This window comes from Natator depressus, chromosome 1 (genome assembly GCF_965152275.1).
Source record: "Natator depressus isolate rNatDep1 chromosome 1, rNatDep2.hap1, whole genome shotgun sequence".
NCBI lineage: Eukaryota > Metazoa > Chordata > Testudines > Cheloniidae > Natator > Natator depressus.
In genome coordinates, this window is record NC_134234.1 from 20,430,361 (window position 1) to 20,452,104 (window position 21,744).

A 21,744-nucleotide genomic window follows, 5' to 3' on the forward strand; every position below is an offset into this window, starting at 1 on the left:
TTCCACAGTGGAGAGAGACAGAGGTGCAATTGGTGCTTCAGGCCCTCACAAAGGGGCCCACACCACCAGGTACTAATACCTGTCTCAAGTCTCTCTCAATTCACACAGTTTTGGAACCCATGACCCTTGCCTAGCGAGTGCTACTTAGTTGATGGTGAGTCCCTCCATCATAGCAAAAGGCCAAGTACAGTTCCAAGCACAGTTCCCATAATCAGGGTAATAACAATTTATTCTTCCTGCCCCAATAACAGAGACACTGGGGATCCCACAGCAGCCGAAGTGACCATTTGGGCAGCTATGGCCTCAGTCTAGGCGGCGTGGGTGTGCCTATGCAAATGAGATCAGCCCCTGAAGTTTTTTTTTTTTCCACAACTTGCCACACCTCACCACCAGATGTCAGGGTGGAGCTCATCCTGACACTGCTTACACTGTAAAGCAGCCAACACAATTAAAGAACCTCAGCCGTTTTGGCTATAAAGCCTGGCCATTAAGTGAGAGTACTAAGAGCCTAGCGTTGAGTTGTGCCGCCTCCACGGGGCAAACTCTTGGGGCGCCTGTCAGTCAATCCTGACTGCCCACTGCGAAGGAGCTCTGAGCTCTAGCAGTTAAAGTCACGGGTGTGGAGAGGTTCTTAGTGCTGCCATTGGGGCACCTGTCAGTCAGTGTTGACTGCCCACTGCGAAGGAGCTCTGAGCTCTAGCAGTTAAAGTCACGGGTGTTTAGGACCTTGGGGCATCCGTCAGCCTAGCCCGGGGTGCCCGCCGCGAAGGGACAGTGCGTCCTAGCGATTAAAGTCACGGATGTTATAAAACGGGCATAGCTGGCACCTCACCAAACATCCTTGGCCATCTGCAGAAAAAAAGAAACCAGATATCACATAACTATACGCAGTTGATGCTTAGACACTTTTCTGATCCACTTTTATTTATTACTGGTATTACCGTAGCACCCCAAAACCCCATATGAGACTATGACTCATGGTTCTAGATTCTGTACCTGCCATGCAGTAGGAGATAGTCCCTGCCCCCAAAGGGCTCATGGTCTAAATAGACAAGGCAGACAAAGGGTTGGGAAAAGAAGTATGATTACCCACATTTTACCGATGGAGAACTAAGGAATAGAGAGAACTAAGGAATGGAGAGATTTACTCAACGTTGTAAAAGTAGGAACTGAACGTAGATCCACTGCATCCCAGTCTAGTACCTTCAATGCAAAATCATTCTTCCTCTCAATGCTGGTGTCTGATTGCCACAATATCTTTTTTTCCTGTCCAATCTATCCCTAATTCCACTGCCAAAATATTACCCTTAAACGTGTAGACTCAGTTCATTGCCTTCCCTTCATCCCTATAAAGACTGAAGTTCTCTTCACCTTCAAGCCCCATCATCACATATTCTAATAGCTCTTCTTACACAGTGTCTTTCAGAGAGACATGCAAGTGGGAGATGGCTTCATGGTACATTTTTTTTCCTGTTTCTATAAGCTGTCACGTAAACATTCTGGAAAGAGACATTCGGAGCTGCAGGCTCTGGGGACTCAAGTTGTGCTTGTCTAAGAGCGCATGAGCCCACGCAAAAAAAATCCCCGACTTATACTGCACAAGATCATCAATATCCCACTCTCGCTTGAATGGGCACCACTAAAACGAGACTGGGCAGATGCCAGAATTCAAGCCACCGCCAGGAAACTAATGTGCGTGTATGGTGGTACGCACATGTGCCACACCACCATTGGAGCGTGAGGGCTCACACTTGTGAAAGTAGGAGCTTAGAAAAGGTTCTTACGAATTTCCAAACAGTCTAGTCACTTTGGGCAGTAGCTGCATCAGCGAGAAACTCCATTTGTGCATATGCGATTTTATTTTCAGCAGTTACACAAAACATTATGAATATGGTAATGGCCACCATCTGGCTCAGTAAATATTACCTGCCAAAAAGAAAATGCAAACATTAGCAAAGTAAGGACAATTCATAATCAGCAGTTAGCCTGAGCCTCCCAATGTGGCACATACCAATTACAGGAAGTAATTAGGCTTTAGCTAAATCCCAGTGGAATTTATTAGCAGAAATCCTTGTAAAACATTTTATCCTGGCACATGTATTTTAATAATATTGAGGAAAATTGTGATTAAGAAGTAAAAAAGAAAAGCCAATTCAAGCATCTTCCATAACTCAATTGCTTCCATCAAATCTGCATCTAGATCTCTCCCCCAACTTGCCATGAATTAAAGGCAGACACATAGGAACAGTTGTAATAGAGTAGTATCCACTTCTAACTAGATATAGGTCTGTGCTGGAGATGGTATGGATGAAAACAGTTGGTGAGATGGGTAAAAGCTTAAGTAAGTGGAAGCTCCTAATCAGTTTGAACCTAGCATGGATCTGCAGGTAAAGTTTTACCTTTCTCTACCAAGGGGACGAGATAAAGAATTGCTCCTGTTCACCAGGAATGACTATATTCAAAGAGACAGGGAGCACCATGTGATACAGACCTACCTCTCAACTGCATAAGCACAGACCTCTAGCTCCATTCCCACATGGAGCTGTGGAACACCCACAGAAACACCCACAGGCCACATTTCTGCTTTAAAAAAAGCTCTGAGACCAATATTAGCACAAAAACAGACACAGAAATAGCAGTCTCCTAGCAGCCTCCAGTAAAGAACCAAACAGCAACAACAGCATGGCCCCAGTCCAGAAAAGCTCTAAAACACATACTTAACTTTACACACGAGTAGCTCCATTGAAATCAATGGGGCTTAGCCAATTGCCATTAAAGCCACTGGAAAGTATCCCACTGGCTTCAATCAGTTAGATCAGCCCCATGGGACTTCTCCAATGCTTAATGCTAAGCATGTGCTGAAGTGCTTTGCTGGATCAGGGCCTATGTCCTGAGTAGTATTTACATCCCTTTTGCATAGGTATAAATGGCTACCCAAAGCAGGACAGTGAAGAATCAGGCCAGGGAGTACAAAGTAGGTGCAGAATGTTACCATTCTAATAGGGTAGAATTTTACACATAACGTTGCACAAGCCTAAATGACTACACAAGGTGCAAGGCATGGGAGAGTCACCGTAACCTCTAAACTCTTGTAGAAGGTAACTCAGACTAAAAATGAACTGGACCTTTTCTCATCTGAAAAAGCTAATAGATATAAAAGGTACAGGAACAACAATTAATATTATTGTTGATATTGAATTGTACCTAGACACCACAGCCAGGGATCAGGGCCCGATTGTGCTAGGCACTGCGCAAATAAATACTGTAACACAGAGAGCATCTCCGCCCCAGTCAGTGCACAATCTAGTATCTAGACAATGGGCAACAGGTGAATAAACAGACAATCGGGAGGTGGGAGGACAAGATTAGGGACAGGTGTGCAAGCATAAATTAGTCATAACAGCAGTCTCAAGCAGTCACCAGCCTAACCAGTGCCAGGTGGCAGTGAATTGCAGGCATCACAGCAAAAGGAAATTTTAAAGAGGAATTTAAAAGAGGATAAGGTGATGGCTTTGAGAATTTTGCTGGGGGGCGTTCCCAAGTAAAAGCAGTGGCATGGGAGAAAGCACAACAGTGTTTACAGGAAAAGTGGACAAACGGACAACATAGTCCTAACTGACATCAAAAAGTTCCTACAAAAGTTAAAATTCCCCATATTGATAGAAAAATATAAAGTGACAATACATCATAAAGTTTAAAGGGGCATTACTCTGACCAGAATCCAAGAAGCTATTAAATTGCTCCAAGGCCCTGATTCAGAAAAGCATTAAGCCAGTAGGATTTAAGCACATACTTAAAGATAAGCATATGCTAATTTCATGCTGGTAAAGCCGGTCTTGATGTACAACCTTTTCAAAAACCCTTGCATCTACTGTTAACACAACTGCAATCGTAGTCTTTCCCCAGGAAGGCAAAAACTCAGAACTATTTAACTCTTCTTGCCCCGTCTCCCTTCCTAATGTACAAAGTTCTAGCTAAAATATCTGCCCAACACATTGCTTTTCCCCTGCTCTTCCATCAGTTATGCATACAAATATCTCTAGTTTAATGGCTTCAGTGGAGTTGCAACTATTTACACCAGGTATTTTGCTCATCATAAGCAATACATGTGGCATAGCCACACTGATACTGGTATACTTACTACATGCTAGCATTTTTATAGCTCAGTAACATGGTAAGGTATTTTCAATTGATATGAAGATAACTCCGGTGATGAGGAACTTTTTGGGTAAGAGCTTGACTCTGATCTAAATTATGGCAGGGTAAATCCAGAATAATTCTATTTCACATCAGCAGAATTACTTCAGATTTACACTGGTGTAACTGAAATCAAAATCTAGCCTCAGTTTTCATGGCTAATTTTGAACTGAACATTCAAAGTAAATAGGCCGTAGTATTCAAAGCAAACCACTTGAGGGCTCTAGAGGACTTCTGTCTGCCACTTTTGCCTATTTATCAGACTGGTACATAGACTAGCAGATTAGGGAGAAACAACAAGGAGTCCTTGTGGCACCTTAGAGACTAACAAATGTATTTGGGTATAAGCTTTCATGGGCTAAAACCCACTTCATCAGATGCATGGAGTAGAATATACAGTAGGGAGGTATAAATACACAGCATATGAAAAGATGGGAGTTGCCTTACCAAGTGGGGGGTCAGTGCTAAAGAGACAATTCAATTAAGGTGGAAGTGGGCTATTCTCAACAGTTGACAAGAAGAGGTGGAAATCACTTTTGTAGTGCTAATGAGGCCAATGTAAACAAGGTGGCCCATTTCAAACAGTTGACAAGAAGGTGTGAATATCAGCAGGGGGAAATTAGTTTTTGTAGTGACCCATCCACTCCCAGTCTTTGTTCAGGCCTAATTTGATGGCGTCCAGTTTGCAAATTAATTCCAGATCTGCAGTTTCTCATTGGAGTCTGTTTTTGAAGTTTTTTTGTTGAAGAATTGCCCCTTTTAAGTCTGTTATTGAGTGACCAGGGAGATTGAAGTGTTCTCCTACTGGTTTTTGAATGTTATAATTCTTAACATCTGATTTGTGTCCATTTATTCTTTTGTGTAGAGACTGTCCAGTTTGCCCAATGTACATGGCAGAGGGGCACTGCTGGCACATGATGGCATACATCACATTGGTAGATGTGCAGGTGAACAAGCCCCTGATGATGTGGCTGATGTGGTTAGGTCCTATGATGGTGTCCCTTGAATAGATATGCAGGCAGAGTTGGCACCGGGCTTTATTACAGGGTTTGGTTCCTGGGTAAGTGTGGTGTGTAGTTGCTGGTGAGTATTTGCTCCAGGTTGGGGGGGCTGTCTGGGTGTTCATCTGGGTGACTTCCTGCTTCTGGATACCCAAATAGCCTTGGTTGCACAGACAAAAAAAAATCCTGTTTGCTTCTATGACCGGAGAGGATGCTGCATTCCCTCCTCTCCAATTCAAACTTAAGCACCGTGCCCCATGCATTCATAATGCCCAAGTACGAGTTCTGTAGTTCTCCGCACCTCAGTTTGAAGCCACTGACCTTTAAAACTCAGCAATTGGTTCAGAACACGGCAGCGCCTCCTGCTCAGCCGTGCAGCTTGCTGAGAGCACTTCAGCCCCAGCACTCCGCTCTGTCCACTGGGTCCCTGTAGAAAACCAGGTCAGAGTCAAGGGTTTGATTCTGACTGTCAAAGCCCTGCATAAAATTAACCCAAATTACCTGTAGGACCTTCTCACTTTCATAGAACCATAGAACTGGAAGGGATCTCAAGAGGTCATCTAATCCAGTCCCCCACACTCAGTGCAGGACTAAGTATTATCTAAACCAGGGGCGGGCAAACTTTTTGGCCTGAGGGCCACATCGGGTTTCCGAAATTGTATGGCGGGTCGGTTAGGGAGGCTGTACCTCACCCAGCCAGGCATGGCCCGGCCCCCAGCCCCTATCCGACCCCCCCCTGCTTCTCGCCCCCTGACGGCCTCCCCGGAACTCCTGCCCCATCCAACCCCACCTGTTCCCTGTCCCCTGACAGCGCCCCCGGGACCCCTGCCCCATCCACCCCTCCCTGTTCCCTGACCACCCTCGGACCTCCTACCCCTGACTGCCCCCTGCTGCCCCATCCAACCCCCCCCTCCTTCCTGACTGCCCCCCCCGGGACCCCTGCTCCCATTCGAACCCCCTGTTCCCCGCCTTCTGACCACCCCGACCCCATCCACACCCCCACCCCCTGACCACCACCCCAAACTCCCCTGCCCTCTATCCAACCCCCCATGCTCCCCGTCCCCTTATCGGGCTGCCTGGAGCACCGGTGGCTGGCGGCGCTACAGCCGCAGCGCCCAGAGCACCAGGAAAGGCAGCCGCGCCACTCGGCTGGAGCCAGCCACGCCAGCGCGCAGCACAGAGCACCGGGTCAGGCCACAGCTCTGCAGCGGCACTGCCCAGCAGGAGCTCGCAGCCCTGCCGCCCAGAGCATTGTTCTGGCGTCACCGTGAGCTGAGTCTGCGGAGGAGGGGAAACAGCAGGGGAGGGGCCGGGGGCTAGCCTCCTGGGTCAGGAGCTCAGGGGCTGGGCACGAAAGTCCCATAATGTGGCCCACGGGCCGTAGTTTGCCTACCTCTGATCTAAACCATCTCTGACAGGTATTTGTCTAACCTGCTCTTAAAAATCCCCAATGATGGAGATTCCACAACCTCCCTAGGCAATTTATTCCAGTGCTTAACCACTCTGACAGTTAGGAAGTTTTTCCTAATGTCCAACCTAAACCTCCCTTGCTGCAATTTAAGCCCATTGCTTCTTGTCCTATCCTCAGAGGTTAAGAAGAACAATTTTTTCCCTCCTCCTTGTAACAACCTTTTATGTACTTGAAAACTGTTATCATGTCCCCTCTCAGTCTTCTAGGTCATGTTATCTAGACTTTTAATCATTTTTGTTGCTCTCCTCTGGACTTTCTCCAATTTGTCCACATCTTTCCTGAAATGTGGTGCCCAGAAGTGGACAGAATACTCCAGTTGAGGCCGAATCAGCGCTGAGTAGAGCAGAAGAATTACTTCTCGTGTCTTGCTTACAACACTTTGTGTGCTCACGACTTCCCACAATAGCTACATTCCACTGGAGCCATGGAACTGCAGCCAGGATAAGCACAAACCTTAGCACCTTCCAAGCAAGATCTGAAACCCACTTCTTTGATCAGCCTTCCCATGGTAACACCATGCAACCCAAGAATGTCTTTGATTCATGTCTAGCTGTATTTGCTTTTCTTTAAAAAAAAATTAATTTTAGCTGCTTGGAGCCTATGGTGATGAGCGTGGTATCAATCCCTAAATAGATCTTGGTTTGCACACCACATATTCTCATATATTCACAGACTTTAAGACCGGGGGGACCGTTGGATCATTTAGTGTGACCTCCTGTAAAACACAGGCCATAGAATTTCACCCAATCACCCCTGAATTGCGTCCAATAACTTGTGTTTGGCTAATGCCTAACTTCCAGAAAGGCATCTGAAGTCATGAAGGAATTGAGAATTCACCACTTCCCTTGGTAGTTTGTTCCAATGGTTAATTACCCTCCCTGATACAAATCTATGCCTGCTTTCTAATTTACTCTTGTCTGGCTTCAGCTTCCAGCCACTGGCTCTTGTTATGCCTTGCTCTGCTAGATTATAGATAAGGATGGAATCTGTCATGGAGGTCACAGAAGTGACGGATTTTGTGACTTTCTGTGACTTCTGCAGCAGCTGGTGCTGGCTCAGGGGCTGCCCTGGGCCAGCAGCAGCAGTTTGGGTGTGTTGTAGGGGGTCAGGGCTAGGGGCAGGGGCTCGGGGGCACTTACCTCAGGATAGGGGGCTCCCCAGCTCCCACTGGTATGGCCCTGCAGCTCCTAGGCGACAGAGGGGCCAGGGGGCTCTGTGCACAGCCCGCGCCCACAAGCCCCATCTCCACAGCTCCCATTGGCTGCAGTTCCTGGCCAATGGGAGCTGCGCAGCCAGCGCTTGTGGCCCAGTGGTGGAAGCAGTGTGTGGAGCCTCCTGACCCCTCCACTGCTTAGGAGCTGTAGAGACACGCGGAGCCAGGTAAGGAGCCCCTGCCAATCCTCCCCCCGCCAGCACCAGCAGGGGTCCTGGGCTCTCCCCCGCCCCCCGCACCAGTGGGGGGTCCTGGGCCGTGCACCACTGCCCACCCCACGCCCCCAGCACCAGCGGGGTCCTGGGCCACCTCCCCCAGCACATGTGGCACCCCCGGACCGCCTCCCCCCCAGAGCACCCGTGGCCCCCAACCCAAGTTTTAGTTAGGGGTATATAGTAAAAGTCATGAACAGGTCACAGGCCATGAATTTTTGTTTACTGCCCGAGACCTGTCCATGACTTTTACTAAAAATATCCATGACTAAAATGTAGCCTTAATTATAGAGCACTTTAGTACCTGGTGTTTTCTCCCTGTGAAAGTACTTATACACTGCAATCAAGTTACCTCTTGATCTTGATAAGCTAATAGATTCAGCTGTTTAAGACTCTCACTATAAGGCATTTTTTCCAGCTCTTGAATCATTTTTGTAGCTCTTCTCTGCACACTTTCTATTTTTTCCACATCCTCTACAATCAGTGACGTACACACAGCTCACGTACCTTGTGGCAAGCTTAACCTAAATTCTGTGGCAAGGCCCTGGGTTTTGGTGATGCAGCAAAATGAAAATTCTGTGGAAGACTCAGGTGAATTCAAAATTGAGATTTGCGTTAAATCAAATATGAAAATGAATAATTGACCCATTGACTCAGCCATTGTGATGTACTTATTTTGATATGAAAATCAATGTCTTATGCTGCTCCAAGTTTCAATGAGTCACAGATTTTTCTTTTGACAGTGCCTAACTGCATTGGAAAAGCTCTTAAGAAGGGAGCTAGAGGTTTTGGCAGCTGTGGAGGACAACCGGGGCTTTTGGGACCCAGAAGGCATAGGAAGCAATTTGGAGAATTTGGCACTCAAGAGGTGGTAGCGTTTTTTCGATAGTACTATATGGTCTGGCCTTAATGAAAGGGTCAACATAACAGTAAAGTCATTCCATTGTCAGGAAGCACTCTGCCCCAGCTGGCTAGAGGAAGTGCCCATACCCTTGCCAGCTGTTCCAGACTATCCCAATCACCAAACTGTTGGAGACAGGGGCTGTCTCTTGCTATGCATCTGTACAGTGCCTAGCAAATTGGGGGCCCTGATAGCGAGAAGGGGCCTCTGAGCTCAACCGCACCATAAACAATAATAATAAATTATATCAGCCCTGGAGCTCAGATGTGTGTTCAGTGCACAATGCACCACTTCAAGCAGTGGGAAATTTCTTTCTACCAGTTCCTCCAAATTACTCCTCTCCTATTTAAATCACTTGCAGAGGCTGCTTAGTCACGGTCCTCAACTTACTGTGCAAACCTGTGACATTTGTTTTGCTAGCACTTCAAGGGCACAGTGACCTTTTGGTGCTGAAAAGGAAATCTAGATAAAATCACTAATTAATGACGAACTTTGAATCACTCCTCCCAGGCACATGAATAGACAAAGAAGCTAAAGGTCTGGCTATCAAACTGAAGAGTGGGTTTTCTTCATAGGGCAAGCATGGTTGTTAAAACCACCCCAAATGCTGGTAACTGCTTTATATCTCTTTATTAAAGTGTTTAGAGGCAACTGTATCTAATCTGTAAAGTGGGGTTCCGCTATGAAAAGTCACTATGTAAAAATGATACCTTATTACTTAGCCATTGGTGAGAAAACAGGGAGGGGGGGGTCTCATGAAAATTTTCATTTCTGTTTTTCATTGAAATTTAATTTTTGCCTAAAATTTCCAGCCAGCCCTTCTTCTCGGATCTGCCCATTGCGTAGATTCAGAGCCCTCTCCTTTCAGCACTACAGAGCGCGCCCAGCTAAAAGAAAGAGCATAGTTCCATTGCTTTCTGGGTATCGACAACAGGATGGTTTACTAAGAATCGAATGAGTTTCCGCTGCCAAACCCCCAGAAGGAAATGGGACAGTGCAGCTGGAACTCAAGGCAGAATTTGGCTTGTAGAACTTTATTACTTGCCGGTAATAGTCCAGATATCCAATAGTCCTGTAACAAGGTGCAGCTGGGCCCCTCTAGCTTCTGCCCCTGCTGCGCCCACAAACCAGCCAGAGACCTCTGCATTGGTGCAATCACCCCTGCTCTTTATTTAGTTTACTGTCCCACAACCTTGTAGCTACAAATAGCCTCAGTCTTACAGAGACGCACTCCCACGCCCTCTAACTCCCTGGGTCCTCCCTTTACACTCTCCCCCTGGCTTCTTTCCTACAGCCTTTATGTAGCCCCTGGCTAACGAGGCCCCTGGCTAACAAGTTCCCCGTTTGCCAATCAGGCCTGGGCTTACTCAGCCAGCTCCGATTCCCCATTCTTGACTGGAGCTGGTGTGACAGAGGCCTGGCTCAGTTTTCCTTAGCCAGCACCCTGTCACACACCTCCCCTGTTATGAACTGCCAGGTTCATCCTTCCTCATCCTCTCCGCCCCCTGCCAGCGGGGTTTGTCCAGGGGAGTCTCTCCCCTTCTTTTGGGTGATCCCCAGAATCATTTCGGGGGGGTTCCTTCGTCTCCTACCCTCAAAAAGTACGCTTTGCGGGGGGTGGATGCCCCCATAGCTTTACCACCACCCACAGGTCCTTACACCAGTCGCACCCCTGGGGGCATCCCTTCTCCTTTATCCCCTTTTCTTCCGGTAGGGGGTTGGGGTCAGTCCCGATCTTCTCCAGGACACCACGGGCCTCAGGTTCTCCCAAGCACCAAGCGGGGTCCGTGTCTCCTCTCCTGGGAGCTGCATTGTGGGGAGCTCCAGTTGCCCCTTTTCTCCCTCTAAGAGGCTTGGGCTGGCCATCTCTGTCTAAGCTGTCATGGGATACGAGGGAAGGTGCTCTCATGGACAGGTAACTGGTTAAAAGGTAGGAAACAAAAAGGGTAGAAATCAATGGTCCGTTTTCAGAATGGAGAGAGGTAAATAGTGGTGTCCCCCTGGGGGTTGTACTGGGACCAGATCTATTCAACATATTCATAAATGATCTGGAAAAAGGGGTCAACAGTGAGGTGGCAAAATATGCAGATGATACAAAACTACTCAAAATAATTAAGTCCCAGGCAGACTGCGAAGACCTACAAAAGGATCTCTCAGAACTGGGTGGCAGGGCAACAAAATGGCAGATGAAATTCAATGTTGAGAAGTGCTAAGTAATGCACATTGGAAAACATAATCCTAACTATACATATAAAATGATGGGGTCTAAATTAGCCATTACCACTCAAGAAAGAGATCTTGGAGTCATTGTGGATAGTTCTCTGAAAACATCCACTCAGTGTGCAGCAGCAGTCAAAAATACTAGCAGAATTTTGGGCACCATTAAGAAAGGGATAGATAATAAGACTGAAAATATCATATTGCCTCTATATAAACCCATGGTACGCCCACATCTTGAATACTGTGTGCAGATGTGGTCACCCCATCTCAAAAAAGATATATTGGAATTGGAAAAAGTTTAGAAAAGGGCAACAAAATTTATTAGGGGTATGGAACGGCTCCCGTATGAGGAGAGATTAATAAGACTGGGATTTTTCAGCTTGGAAAAGAGACTACTAAAGGGGGATGAAGTCTATAAAATCATGACAGGTGTGGAGAAAGTAAATAAGGAAGTATTATTTACTCCTTCTCATAACACAAGAACTAGGCGTCACCAAATGAAATTAATAGGCCACAGGTTTAAAACAAACAAAATAAAGTATTTTTTCACACAATGCACAGTCAACCTGTGGAACTCCTTGGCAGAGGATGTTGTGAAGACCAAGACTATAACAGGGTTCAAAAAAGAACTAGATAAGTTCATGGAAGATAGGTCCTTAAACGGGATGGTGTCCCTAGCCTCTGTTTGCCAAAAGTTGGGAATGGGCGACAGAGGATGGATCACTTGATGATTACCTGTTAGTTCATTCCCTCTGGGGGACATGGCATTGGCCACTGTTCGAAGACAGGACACTGAACTAGATGGACCTTTGGTCTGACCCAATATGGCCATTTTATGTTCTCCCCCGCACCTCCTTCCCCTCTTTCTATCCTACCTGGGCTCTATTGCCTAGGGTTTTGTGTTCGCTTCCCCAAGGACCCTGCTCTTCTTCCTTACCGGGGCTTCTCAGTCTAGGGGTCCCCAGCCCCTTCTTCAGGGAACCTTTCCTTTTCCTTCGAGGGAGAGGGCCCCAGTCTGTACCTAACACAACAGGGTATGGTAACCCCTCTACTACCTGAACCGGTTCCATTTAAATCTGCCCCACACTTCTAGGGGCACCTGGGTCATCGGAAAGTATTTCCTGTCCCGTGGATACACTCCAGGGCCATCCGTGCACCTGGAATTATCCACTGCGGTTTTACCAGCCCCCTGTGGACAAGCAAGCAGGCTGAAATCGTATCCACCAGGCCCCTCTGGGGTTTCCTTCCCACCCTCACCGGGATGGTGGACAACCTCTGCCCCCTTTCCTGCCCTCCAGAATTAGTCCAGCAGCAAAATTCGTCCCACCCACATTCCATATCTGGGTAGTCTCCCTTTTCATGTCCTGGCCGCCTGCACTGTCAACAAACGATCACACCGGCTCTATTGGGAGCTCCTCCGGGTTCCTCCTTCTTCCTCTCCAGGCCTTTCCCAGGGAGGGGTTCCCTCGATTTCTTCCCCCACTCTATGTCCTTATAGGGTCAGCCCTCCCTTTGGGGGATGTCTGCCTCCATGTATTCCTTGGTCAGCTTGACCACTGCATCGACTGTACTTGCCTGATGTCGCCTGACCCAGACTCAGATAGTATCAGGGAGGCCCTGTAGCAATTGTTCTAGGACTAGGGTGTCCATTATTTCCCCCACCATTTGCGTCTCGGGCCTCAGCCAGTGGGTGGTCCCGTTCATCAGTCTCTGGGCGAATGCCCGGGGCCGCACAGCCCCCATCCATTGGGTCAACTGGAACTTTTGGCGGTATTTCTCTGCCGACAAGCCCACCCGGTCTAGGACAGCCACTCTCACTGCCTCATAGTTCCTGGCCTGTTCATCACTCGATGCCACGTAGGCCACTTGAGCTTCGCCCGCTAGGTAGGGAGCCAGATGTAGGGCCCAGGTAGCCCTATCCCATCCGGCACCCGTGGCTACCCACATGAACGTACCAAGGAAGGCATCCAGGTCATCCGCTGGCCCCATTTTACAGAGTCCCAAGCTCGGCGGCCAGGTGCCATCCCCTACTGTGGGACTCACCATTCGTTGCAGGAGTTGCTGGTGCACGCTGGCCTGCTCTCTTATAAAGTCCTGTAGGCTTTTCTGCTGTTCTTCCTGCCTGGTTAGCAAAGCCTGTCTCTTGGGCTGGTGGGACTATTTACAAATAGTGACAATTAAAGGCTTTCTTCTTAGCACGATGACAACTTTTTTTTCCAGAGGTCTAAAAGAAACTTTGGAGTCCAGGGGATGGAAGTTTAAAATACCAGCAAGCAGCATCATGAAACATAGCCTTTCCATGTCAATGGTTATACTACAGAAAATGTTACCAGATAGCTTGAACAGGACCCTACTTCCTAATCTGGAGGCCAATCCAGAATTTTTTGCACACCCAAACATTCCATGGAGGACATGGACACTCAGGGAGTGCAAGATCAGGCTGTTAATGTTTGCTTCCCCTTGAGATCCTAACTTCCTCGCCAAATAAAGTATGTCACCACCGCAGATTTTTTGAAGGAAAAGGGAAAAAATCCCACACACTGCCCCTTTTAAATTTAGTAGAAATGTTGCTCAGCTCCATCCTCATATTCTTCTTTTAGGGACACATCTTGCTCTTCTTACTCAAGCTTTAGTGGGGCAGAGAGAATGGTCTAGTGTGTTTCTCCACCAGTGGCTCATGAATCCCAAGTTGGTGGGAGGGAGGGTGTTCAAATTGAAAATGTTATTCCGATCTAAAGCAAAAAAAAATATTGCTCCCCCACTCCCCGCACACCCTTACTCTTCAAGATCAAGTAGTCTCTGTCAAGCTCTTGAAACACAGACACAAATAAATTACTTAGACTTATCATTGACACATTTTCATAGTAAATGAAAGGGGGTGGTGAAGTTTGACTTTGAATAAGGGTGGTGAAGTTTGACTTTTGCCCACCTGACATAGATGAAAAATATTGGTCTGGTGGATAGGGCACAAATCAGGACTCAGGAGACCTTACTTGAGCTGGTAGGACATGATTGTCTGAGACAGGGCTTTGGAGCTGTGCTCCGGCTCTGCTCCAGCTCCAGGAAAAAACCTGCAGCTCCGCGCTCCAGCTCCGGGCTCCGCTCCAAAGCCCTGGTCTGAGATGCTGACAATTCCAGTCAGACCAGTCCCTGGGGCATGCAAGATTGGACCTCTGATATTTCCAACATGTTTGCTTACATGTCACTAAATTTTTATCCATCTCATATTCTTTAAAGAATCAGCCAACATATTTTTATTATTCCTGTTGTCAATAACTGCAGGATTACCTTCCATTTGTGCATTGTTGCCAAAAGCAGTTTATTCACAGGCAAAGAACCAACGTTTTACAATTATTTCTGTACCTTTTTTTTCCTAACATTATATGGATGACTCATTATTAAATTAATAATTAGAATGCATCAGAGCAATTTCAGCCTCAGGTCTTCAAGACATTAGGGAGCCTAATCCAGCAAAGCCCACTGAAGTCAGTGGAAAGACTCCTTTGCTTTCAATGTGCTTTGAATAAGGCCCAGACTTTTTAAATCATGGGATATCAAAAACACTCGATATTAGTTGTGATCCCTTTGTTAGTCTCATCAGTCAATCATCATTATAGAAAAATATGTTTCCACCATTTAAAAATAAAGGGGTTCTTATTATTTTGCACCTATTTCATCATCTTTACTGCATATAAAAATTAACCCATTTGTATATTCATTTCCAGAGACGATTTTGGTCAAACAGTACAACATGCATAAAATATTTCAGCCACAAAACAGAACTTTGCAAATTTGATGTATTACCTGGGCCCTTTTTAAAAGTTATTTAAAAAAAGTGATTTTGATGATTTAATAATAGATCCTCATAAGGAAACATATATATTTCAGTGAAGAATAAAACCAGCTGGGAAATGTATCTCTATCTATTTGTATTAAAAGGAACACAATACTTCTTTAAAAAAAACAAAAGCTAAAAAGGATCAATTTTAGTTCTCAAGAACACAGTGACTTCATGTAAAAGCACATTGGACACAATACCCTGTTCAGTTATAAAAAAATTTATTTGGACCAACACTCAATATTGGGCTTTTAAATAGTTATAGTAATTTCCCAACAGTATTTAAGTGTAAATGGGGCTTCTGTATGGTATTTACATTATGACTATATTATTAAGCTTGTGCAAACCTGCAAAAATAAAAGCCCACACAAACGCAGAGAACATAACACAGCCTTTCAGCTGCAGTAGGTGGCGCTATTCAATCTGGAAATGATCCAATCACCTTCACTTCAAGGCATGCAGTGTGGCACACAATTCTTTTTTTTAAAGTTGCATAGAAGTCCTTTGTTTGGTTTTTGTCAGGGGGAAACAATTGTTTAGATCAACTCAACCATTGTTAGCTGCTTTAGTGTTGTCAGACACTCAGTTTGCTTTGCAATAACTGTTGTGCAGATTACCTCTAAAATACTTCTATACCAGAAATATATTAGCACTGTAAGTGAACACTAATTTTAAAATATATTCAGTGGGCCAAATCCCGAAGTTCTTAAGTAAGATTCTCATTTAAGGCAATGGGAGTTTTGCTTGAGTATGGACTGAGTAAAAGGTGAGAAAAGGGTTTCTAGCTTTGGCTCAGTGAGCCTGATCCAACTCTTGCTGAAGTCAACAGAAAGAGTCCTTTTATAACTTCAGTGGAAGTGAGATCAGGCTGCTACATTGGTTTTATACCAGCATAACTCGTAACTCCACTCATTTCAACAGAGTTGCTTCTCACACTGATGTGAGAGGAGCATCAGACCCAATGAGACTGATTTTCCATCTCCCTGCATTTTGTTTAGTCATTTACACAAGGGCAGAGTGCAAAATGAGTGTAAAATGCTACAAAGTCAGCATTTTACACCCTCTTTGAACAGATGTCAATGCCTACACAAGGTGCAGGGCAATGGAGAATGAGAGTCAGTACCTTCTCAACCTCTCTGGCCACTCAGTAACAGACTTAAGGGTGGCAATTTGGCAACAGAAAAGCTTCAAAAACAGACTCCAACGAGAAACTGCTGAGTTTGAATTAATATGCAAACTAGATACCATTAACTTGGGTTTGAATTGAGACTGGGAGCGGCTGGGTCATTACACATATTGAATCTATTTCACCATGTTAAGTATCCTCACACCTTCTTGTCAACTGTCTAAATGGGCCATCTTGATTATCACTACAAAAGTTTTTTCTCCTGCTGATAATAGCTCATCTTAATTAATTAGCCTCTTACAGTTTGTATGACAACTCCCACCTTTTTATGATTCTCTGTATGTATATATATATATATATCTTCTTACTATATGTTCCATTCTATGCATCCGATGAAGTGGGCTGTAGCTCACGAAAGCTTATGCTCAAATAAATTTGTTAGTCTCTAAGGTGCCACAAGTACTCCTTTTCTTTTAACTGGTATATTGTAATTCTTCTCTTCCAAAGTCCATTCCTGAAGACCTCAGTTAGTCCTTATTTGGGCACAACTCCCATTGAAGTCAATGGGAATTTTGCCTGAAATAGTATAAGGACTCCAGTGATTATAAATTTTCATATGCAGGGTTTGAGTAGCCTGAGAGACAAATAAAATTGCTCAAAAAAAGTTCAGGTGAAAACATACCCCTTATTAATGTATTAAAGTCAATGAGCCAACCCTCCCTTGTACACCCAAAATTTCCCTTAAGTCGCTGGGAGTGTTGAGTGTGCAAAGGATTCAGGATCATGCCTCAAGTCAGAAAGTTTAGTGACAAAGTAATATTATGCTAAATATATCAGTGCAAGGCCATTAGATCTGAAGTGTCCCAAGAGGAAACATAATGGTCCAAAACTGCTACAAAATCACATACAGAGAATAGAACAAAACCATTACCAGACCACAGAAAATTTACCAACTCAAATGGGATTGAAATCAACCTTGTCCTGACAATCTAAAATGTAACTACATGATACTACACTGGCTCTGACGCTGCACTCTGTAAAAAAGCGAAACTCCCAGACTTTTCAGTAGATTTGCCTAAGTAAAGAATACAGAATTGAGCAAACATAGTATGATACTATTTTGTACTATAATTGACCAAGGAGTCAGGGTTCTCTTATTTATCTGCATAGGCTGGACTGGCTGTCCATTGTTTTTTATACATTCTTTTAAGCTTAGTGAAATAAACTATAGTAAAATCAATATTTTAAAAGTGCATTGAATTTACAGTGTACAATACAGCACTGTGCAGTTATTAAACAGATGCCTCATATCAGCCCAGTGTGCCTGCTTTTCAGTGAAGTGATTCCTGTATACATGGGTAGGTTATTTGTAAATCACTTGGGGATCTTTTTGGATGAAAGGTGCTGTATAAATATATGCTATTATTTTTGTTGTTTAAAAGTAAAATTAAGCCCATTACTGAAACAGTTAGATGAAAGACTAATCGTTTATTTCCAAAGTGTTATTTAAAGTCACACTTCCCCTTCCATACATCTTAATGTTCTTAACCATAAATCTCTGTTAAAAACGGTATTTGCACTTGTTAATGAAAGAGGCATTTTATTCTTAATTCCCTTCAATATCATAGGTTAGAATGATTTACGATCTCTGGGAGTACTATTTGGTCCACCATACCTCACACTTCTTGTCCATCTGACCCCCATTTTAAAAACAAACAATCCAATTCTAAATGGCCCAAAGCCAAAATCCAGAGCTGCCTTTTAAGATAGGCATCCCAACCAACTCCCCAAAAGGAAACTTAACAGTCTGTTGAACTAGTTTCCTGAAAGTAAGTATGTTGATCCCTTGGCTTTATAATAATTTGCTACAATTCCTATTATTCCAGTATCTTACTGAAACACTCAATGGAGAAGAACACAAAACAGGAATAGGTTGTTGAGGGTAAAGTACAGCATTTCAGAGGATTTAGGAAAGAGAAAAGTGACCACTAGGCTGTCTTAAATTCTGCCAGCCAAATCTAGTGAATGAACTTTACCAAAAATGAAGATGTGGGAGAGACTCTAGTGTATTTCGTTCCAACAGTAGTAACAGCCACAGGTCTTTAAGCTATTGTGCAGCTTTATTTTTATAGGACTCATCATAGACTCTTTTACATAATTTAAATGATTATCAAATAATCTCCTGTACACAATAGAACGGATCTGTCACTTTCAATGCTTTGACACATTCCTGAAAGAAATCCAACACAGTTTGTGGGAATCACGTTGCTACAGTACGTTTTGTCCAGAACATTATGCCATCAATTAACTTATTTATTATAGTATTGCTGTTTGCAATATTCTGCAACACATTGTTGAATTTCAGGACACTAAGATTTGGTAACAGCATTTATAGTTATTTTTGTTGTTTTCTTGACTTTTTTAACTTATTTTTGCACTTGTTTGTGTCCTCTGTTGAAAATCTGCCAGCATTTATGACGCACACAAGTGTGGATCAAGATTTTAAATACACTGTAAGAGCTGACTGAGTTTTACTTTTAAACTCAAGTCACTCACAATTGGTCACGGCTGCTTTAAAGAAAAAGCAGCCCCCGTTGCAATGTAACATAAGAAATGTAAATCAATTGTATTTGCCTACAGTAAAATAAAAATATCTCAAATAATGCTAACAACATGTAGTTTCTGTGCACTATAAAACACCTGAAAGAATAAAATAGTTTACATTTTTATTATGTGCAGTGATAGAATCCGAACAAGGAGAGGGGAGACTGTTCAGAATGTGAAGGCAAATAAAATCCTAAAGACCAGATTCTGCCACTCTTACAAAACAGTTGCGTTATTTTCAGTGGGACTACTAGCAGAATAAAATATTATGCTCTATGGCAAAATCTGGCCCTAAATTTATTGCAGCTAAAGAAAGCTTGACCTTTTTCTCTGTGGCAGTAGTGTCTGGACCAAAGCCCCCTGAAGTTAGTGAAAAGTCAACCCATTGACTTCAGTTGGCTTTGGATCAGGCCCTTGACTGTACTGACGTCAATGGAGTTACATTGGTGTATAGGAGAGAAGAATCCGGACTAGTAACCAAACCAGAAAACTCCAGCTATGGAAAGAAACCCATCAGGTTATCAATTATCAGCTATAACCCAGCCCCAGGATTAAGGGCTAAGTGGGTGCGATCCCCATTCCACAGCGCCCCCCTCCTCCCCTCCCGTTTTTTTTTTTCTGAGTTTATTGTTCTAAATCAAACAGTGTAAAGGGAGGGGGAATTAAAGTGATCTCGGCTTTTTGCCAGCCCAGCCTTCCATCCCGAGCCTCCCCTAGAGGCCCGAATAGGCCACCCTGTTGTACCCGGCGCTGTACTCATAAGGCATGGGAGGAGGCGGCGGGAGGGGGCAGTCGGGGAAGTAGGGAGCAAAGGCGGCGGCCAGCTGCGCTGGGCTCTCCTCGCCGCCCGCGGGGGCCGGGTCCGAGCTGGCCGGGTAGATGGGCGCTCCTGGGGCCCCCATGGCAGGCAGGGGCCGCAAGGTCTCGGGCAGGCTCAGGCTGCTGCAGGGAGCCGCCGCCGGGGAGCTCTTCTTGGCCGGGGGGCTCCAGGCGGGCTCGGGGTAGAGCAGCCCCCCGAGCAGGTGCGGGAGCAGCGGCGGGAGGTGGGGCTCGTACAGGGCGGGCTCCATGCCCAGCTCCGGGGGCAGCCGGGCCGGGAAGCCCTCGTGCGCGGGGGGCTGCTCCGGGAGGAGGCCGCCGTAGTCGGGCCCCAGCAGCTCGAAGAACTCCGCCGCCTCCGGGCTGCCGCCACCCGGCTCCGGCGCCTTGGGGCTGGCGCTGGGCGGCGGGGCGCGGGGCGGCGGCGCGGCCGGCTCGGTGAAGAACGAAGGCGGCAGGTTGCGGTTCCGCAGCGGCACCTTGCGGGGGCCGCCCCCGCCGCTGCCCCCGCCGCCGCCGCCCCCGCCGGCGGCCGGGCCCCTCTCGCCAGCCCGGCCCTGGTGCAGGGAGTCGAAGAGGGCGGCCAGGCTCTTGCTCTGCAGGCTGCTGGCCGCCTGCGAGGCCTCCCGCTTGGCAGGGGGCTTGCCGTGGCCGGCGGGGCCGGGCGGGCAGGAGGGCTGGGGCGAGGCGGCCCCTGCCGGCGGGGCCGGCCGCTTGGGCAGCTCCTGGCCGCCGGCCGGGGCTGGCGCTGCCGGGGCGGGGGCGATGATGCCCGTGCAGCGCTTGATCTGCTTCTGCAGGTACTTTCTGTGGTTCACTTTCCTCTTGGACTTGACCGGCTTGTCCAGGGCCAGCTTGATGTTGCTGGACGCCGAGTCGATGAAGCTCAGCAGGTCCCTGGTGGCTTCTTTTAAATCCCCTGGGTCTTCTCCTCCCCCCACTCCTCCTCCTCCTCCTCCCAGGAGAGCGGCTGCCCCGTCCTCGTAGCTCTTCTCAAGGTCAGCATAGTCCGCCAGGCCCCCGGAGGCAGGGAAGCAGAAGGGGATGAAGTGATGGGGGTTGAGGATAGCAGCTTGCACAGCCATCGCCTCCCTTCTCCTCTGCCCCCGGCCGCTGCAGCTGCTGGTGCGTTCAGCGCCTGGGCGGGGAAGCTACTTTTTGCCCTGGGTGAAAGGCTGTCCGCTGTGCCCCCCGTGTGTGTGTGTCATGGTCCTGCCAGGGTGCTCTGCAAACCCTTGGTCCTGCTGCTGCCTGGGAGGGGACAACCAAGGCAAACTACGGATCGCTACACCAGCTCCTGGTCGACTTGCTTTCCCCTCCCCAAGGGAGTTCATTAGTTCTTGGAAGAGGTGGAAGAGGAGGGGGCTAATGATGCCGTGTTTATAAAAAAAAAAAAAAAAGGAGGGACCAGGAATTGAGCTGATTGTTAACCCTTTGTTTTCATTCGCTTATGGCAGCTGTAATTTAGGGCACATCCCGAGCTAATTTTTATTGTTTGTGTGGTGGTTGGACATCACAGTGACGGGTGCTTTAGGCCCTTGTGGCCCAGGAAACAGGTTGAGTTTATAAACGTGTTAGCTAACATGCTTTTAAACGTCACTAAAGCAGCGTTACATATGTATTTACTGGTAACCCTAGCTTACAAGGGTCTCTCAGTGTGAAGAGTGACAACAAGCATGGGGGGAGCTACACTAATCGACGCTAGTGTTTTAAAGCATTTTAGTTAAAGTGTGTTTGTAAACATGTTTTTAAACATGACTTATTTTCCAAGTCTAGGCAGGTCTTGGGAAAACTCTAAGGCCCCAGTCCTACAGAAACTTTAATTGGACTAGCTACATGTTAAGCATGTGCCTAAATCCATTCAGGATTGGAAATAAAATAGTCTACATTTAAAAAATTAGATAAAATAGGATAATTTCAAAGGTCTGTTCAAGTACAAAAGGATCTGCCTTGAAATCTTTATTTTTAAAATTTTATTTAATTTTCCATTAAAAGAAGACTGGTAAAGACATATTATTTAAGACTTTTTTTTTTTAAAGGGAAATCTTGTATATCCTGAGAGAGTCAAAGGGACTAAACTAAATTCACTGCAAAATCATAGTGTCAATTCTTTAAATCTTTCTCAAGCAATTGCAGCAGAGC

General features: G+C 46.1%; 1 protein-coding gene across 1 annotated transcript; it reads right to left on the reverse strand.

Moving 5' to 3' along the window:
• Positions 1-14,511: 14,511 nt before the first annotated feature.
• FAM181B (family with sequence similarity 181 member B) lies at positions 14,512-20,959 on the reverse strand. The gene has a single exon (XM_074955687.1). It carries the CDS (start codon positions 20,685-20,687, stop codon positions 19,497-19,499), a length of 1,191 nt encoding a protein of 396 aa, XP_074811788.1. The 5' UTR covers positions 20,688-20,959; the 3' UTR covers positions 14,512-19,496.
• Between the last annotated feature and the right edge of the window lie 785 nt (positions 20,960-21,744).

Bases quoted from the DNA above. Each gene is read 5' to 3' on its own strand.
- FAM181B (XM_074955687.1), bottom strand. From the start codon at position 20,687: ATGGCTGTGCAAGCTGCTATCCTCAACCCCCATCACTTCATCCCCTTC.